This window comes from Nelumbo lutea, chromosome 5 (assembly GCF_056320005.1).
Source record: "Nelumbo lutea isolate HS-2025 chromosome 5, American lotus-T2T, whole genome shotgun sequence".
Lineage (NCBI taxonomy): Eukaryota > Viridiplantae > Streptophyta > Magnoliopsida > Proteales > Nelumbonaceae > Nelumbo > Nelumbo lutea.
The window spans coordinates 32,201,701-32,206,408 of record NC_142688.1 but is presented as its reverse complement, the minus strand read 5'-3'; the positions used below and the strand labels follow the sequence as shown (position 1 = coordinate 32,206,408).

General features: G+C 34.7%; 1 protein-coding gene across 1 annotated transcript; it reads right to left on the bottom strand.

The window, feature by feature from the left end:
* Nucleotides 1–2,437: 2,437 nt before the first annotated feature.
* On the bottom strand, nt 2,438–3,310 carry LOC148851500 (putative F-box protein At1g19160). Its single transcript, XM_088945688.1, has one exon. It carries the CDS (start codon nt 3,308–3,310, stop codon nt 2,438–2,440), a length of 873 nt encoding a protein of 290 aa, XP_088801814.1.
* Between the last annotated feature and the right edge of the window lie 1,398 nt (nt 3,311–4,708).

Genomic DNA, 4,708 nt, shown 5'->3' with positions numbered 1-4,708 from the left:
ATGCAAAACTGTAATAGTGCAAATGATTTCTAGTATAAATTCTGGCATATTTTTGTTTCAAATTTTAGCTTATTTTATTTGATTGCAGTAAAAATGAAGTAAATTAAGACATTAGGCAGAATAAAATAAAACCCAAAACAAAAATAGAGTTCAAGAACGTATTTTTGCTTTTAGCTGATGTGGCAACTTAAAAAACAAATAGAAACAAAAAAATTCATGCTGTAGAACAGCCTTTTTGAAGATCCCTGCTCCAATATCTTTTAACGATTAGCGGATTAGGTGATGCTATATTGCTATTAACCTAGGGTGAGCTTTTGATTACTTTGAACCGAGGTTTTTTAAATCGAATTGGATAGGAAACCATTCTGGGGTTTAGTTCTTGGGTCAAATGGTCTGACTGTTCAAATTGAATGGATAACCCGTTTTGACAAAAAATAATAAAAATAAATAAAGAATGATCGAAAAACGTTGTATGGCCCAATGGTTTGACCACCCAAGTCAGCATTTCACTGACCAAATCAAAGTTTTTTAGCCAAAAACAGTTTCCAAGCTGAAACGGAACCAGTCAGGTGATTGGTTCCCGTTTTTTTTTCCAACTGTATGATCCGGTCCAGTTTTGAAATCATTGCTTTGAACCCCACAAGCAGATTCACATCTTAGGCCCTAACTCAATCCAAGGAGACCTGCATTTACATTACCCAGTTTGGTCTGATCTTATCCAGCCCAAACTTTATTCATGCATGGTTTGAATTTGAATCACTTTATAATGGACACATTTGGCAGACCTAAGCACCATCAAATCGTTAATCGGTGGTCAGACAAAAGGGTCAAGCAAGTAAAATACCATGTTACAAAATGGATGGCCTTTTTGTTTGTTTGTTTTTTTTTTTTTTTTTCAGATTTAGAGCATCTATTTGGAACCGTTGCTTTTGTTTTAAAAATTGGTGTCACATCAGCATTATGTAGAAAAAATAGTGTTCTAAGAAACAGTCATCTGTTTGGATTCGTTTTTCTATAAAAAATAGTACTCCAAGCCACACCTTGGAAATCGGGAAGATATGGCTTGGAGTAATGTCAAATTTGATATTTTTTGGAGCTGCAGTTCGTTGCTGCCAACATGGCAGTGATGTGGCAGTGGATAATGGGTAGAAGTGCGAAAAACGTTTCCTGGAGCATTGGTACCAAATAGAAAAAGTTGTTGCTCCAGGAAATGTCCTACCTGGCAGCAACGATTCCAAACAAAAAAACAGTGATGAAATGTGCTCTAAGCCACACATTAGCAACACCGTTTTCTCACCTTTTTTGCAGGAAAACGATACTACAACTGCAGCATCGATGCCAAACATATACAGATATTTCATCTATTATGTTCACCTTTTTTGCAGTAAAACAAAGTTTTTATTGTCTAATACACTCTAGACAACAAACCCTAGACAAGCACCAAAACTATTAAACATTCAACCCAGTCCAGTGAACCAGCAAGGAAATAAACATTTTTATGATTAAAAGGTAATTAGAGAAGAGATGCATGATAGTGGTGATTAAAGGATGATTAATACCAATTAGGAAATCTATTTGACACAGATAATTTTATCACTACTAGGTAAATTGTATAGGCAAAACAATCTTATGGAATTTTAGACATTAATCTTATGGATAATTGGGCTCGTAACTTGCTGCATGTTCTGTAATATATATATAAGATGTCTGGGCTTAGGTCCAGGATGAGAAATGATAAACCCTAGTCCAGCTCTCTGAGGTATTGCCGTCTTGGGAGAAGAACCTTGGATTCTGTCCAAACTGTGGCATTGTTTTTTGCACAAAGTGGCAAACCAATAAGCTCTTATGACTAATCATGCCAGTACTTTGAGATCCCTGTCACTCACTTGGAATATCCTTTTTTTACAATTGATCATAGGATAAATTTCATTTGCGCCAGAGTAAATGCATGAGATTGCAAATAGGTTGAATGTAAATTTTGGTTTATTTTTGCTTCTGATTTAACTTTCTTATTTGTTTGTGAGATATAAAATAGGTTAGGTAGTAAATTAATATGATTTCCACGTTAAGAATGGGGTAGGATAAAAGAGGGCTATTTGTTTAGGGTCCCCACTTTATATGAGAAAGAATTGGGGTCATATGAATTTTATATCAGTTTTCGGATGCAAAATTTGTATTTTCAGTGAATGAAAATGAGACAAAAAAAGTACAGATTTTGTGTCAGATATATAAGAGTGCAAATCATATAGATGCAAAACTGAACCAGGTGTAAATTTGTATTGTGTACTTCATATTTTCACTATAAACAAAGAGATCCTTCCACTGAGAGAAAATCAAAAAGAAAAAAAAATAACATGAATTAGATTGCAATTGAAAACTAGAGATTTCTCTACATGGAACTATATAACAATATCTAATTAAACACAGTTTTCACTGATCAATATTTGTTACACAATTCCAGATCAATCAAACATTCAAAGAAAAGAGGTTGTTGGCATGGGGACCATAGATACCATTTAGAACAAACACGTTTCCTTCTGTACTTAACCAACCTCCATTGCCCAACTCTCAAATCGTAGATGCTGAAGTGTCTTTCGTATCTATGAAAAACAATAACTTCACCATTTCTTAGGGTGGTGATAACATTATACAAACATCGTTTTATCTCCCAATGCACATTGATACTGTATTCTTTAACCCAACCTTCTGCATGAAAATCCTTCAGAACCCACACGTTTATATGTTCATAGGGATCTCGATCAAGAAATGACAGAAAGCCTCCTTTCTCTAGTAGTTCTACCTGTGTGTGGAAACGTCGATGAGGGAGTTCCACCAGACGGAATTTTTCTTCCCTGAGATCCATAGATATAATATACCAAGTCGAATTAACATTCCAGTATATAACTCCTCTCACTATAACTCTTTTTCCCCAAAAGTATTTATTGATTCGGTTTTCTGTGATCGAATCGACTAGTCGCCATGAATCATCACCACCACCACCACCACCACAAGTGAATATCTCACACCGAAAAGTGAAACTATGGTAATCTTTAAACAAGTGTATCACCTTATACTCTTGTGTACAAGGAACGTATAACAATTCGAACCAGTGGCCAATGGGTGTAGTGAAAGGAGGAATGCTTGACCATTGACTTGTAGCAGGATTAACTACATAAAGGTTATGAACATTTTGTCCATCTTGCAACAACGGCATGCCATTAGAGCAGCTTCTAAGGTTGGGCATTTCACATGAACTCAAAGATCTAAATTTGATGAATCGGTCTATCATCTTGCCTGCTCTGATATCCATAAAACGTAATGCAATCCAACCCGGCTTAAAACATATTAGCCCCAGAGTTATCAAACCCTGTTCGGCATTGGAGTAATGAGTTTAAATGAAATGAGGATTGGAGATTGATTCAAACCACTTCCTGCATACATGTCTGAAGTTGTTATGAAGATTGTCTGCTGGAACTCTAGTGAGTATCTCTTTAAAGATGATATCATCACTTAAATATGGGTTGATCATCTTCAAAATTAAGATTCTATTCCTGCACCTATCCCCACGTTCGTTTGACTTGAAAAAGAAATTAATGAACAGACCTAACAAACAAGTATTGATCAAGGAAGAACGAAAGAATTATTAATAATAGAATAGAAGAAGACAGAATGCTTGTAGTTAATGGGCAGATGAGAGTATGAGACTAACTAATAAATAAATAAAGATTTAAAATCCCAGTTCGATTAGGAATGTACATAGTTAATAGAAGGTGAAGTCAGTGCCGAAGACTAATTTAGACTACTTGGCATGCAAGAAAACTTGGAAAACACGTAAAAATGGAACGAATTCGTAAGAGATAATTCCATAAGGAATTTCCAAATTTCTAAAGGAAACCCAACCCCAATAATCCAATAAAGAAGTTGAGGATTTGTAAAGTTTATTTGCTTTCACTATGTGACCACGTGAAAGAGGTTTTCTTGGTATTTAAATAAGAAAAGCCTAGAAAAACACATAGGAAAAAAAACAAAGTTGTTGTGTCTGGGTAATTTAGGAAGCTTCCCACAGTTTATTATCAGGAACTTTTCTTCAGTACAAAGACCCTAGTCCTAATGCAGTGTAAATTAATTGACTTGTACCCCCTCCCCAATTTCGACTTCTTTCACAAATTTTCATGATTCGTGTAGCATGGAGCCCTATTTTGTTGCAGTGCAATTTTATTTGCACTAGTACAAATGTATGAAAGTGCAAACAAAAAAAAATGTAAAATGTGGTTTTACTTTATTTTGTTTCATGTCTCATTTTACTTCATTTGCTCTGCAATCAAACAAAATAAGGTAGAATAAAAAATATCACAATTTGCACTCAAATGATTTGTACTATCATATTTTTGTATTTGCACTGCCATCAAACCAGGCCTAAATCACAAACATGCCCCAAACAGTGTTAAATTGCCCAAAAATGTTAATTAGGCACGTTTCCCTTTTTAATTTAGTACGAAAATTTCAATAACCTCACCTGTGTTGGGGCTGCAAACTGGATTTGAACCCAATGAGATATACCATCATTAGATCCAGCTTTGCTTCCTTAATATTCAAACTCATAATCAATACTAAAATGCAGTTGTTCTCGACTTCATATCAGATTTCTCACATTGCTTCTTAACCTTTTTAGAATTTTGTGGGTTTTTTTTTTGAATTTTAAAAATAT

Coding starts and splice junctions, on each gene's coding strand:
- LOC148851500 (XM_088945688.1), bottom strand. CDS start 3,310: ATGGATATCAGAGCAGGCAAGATGATAGACCGATTCATCAAATTTAGA.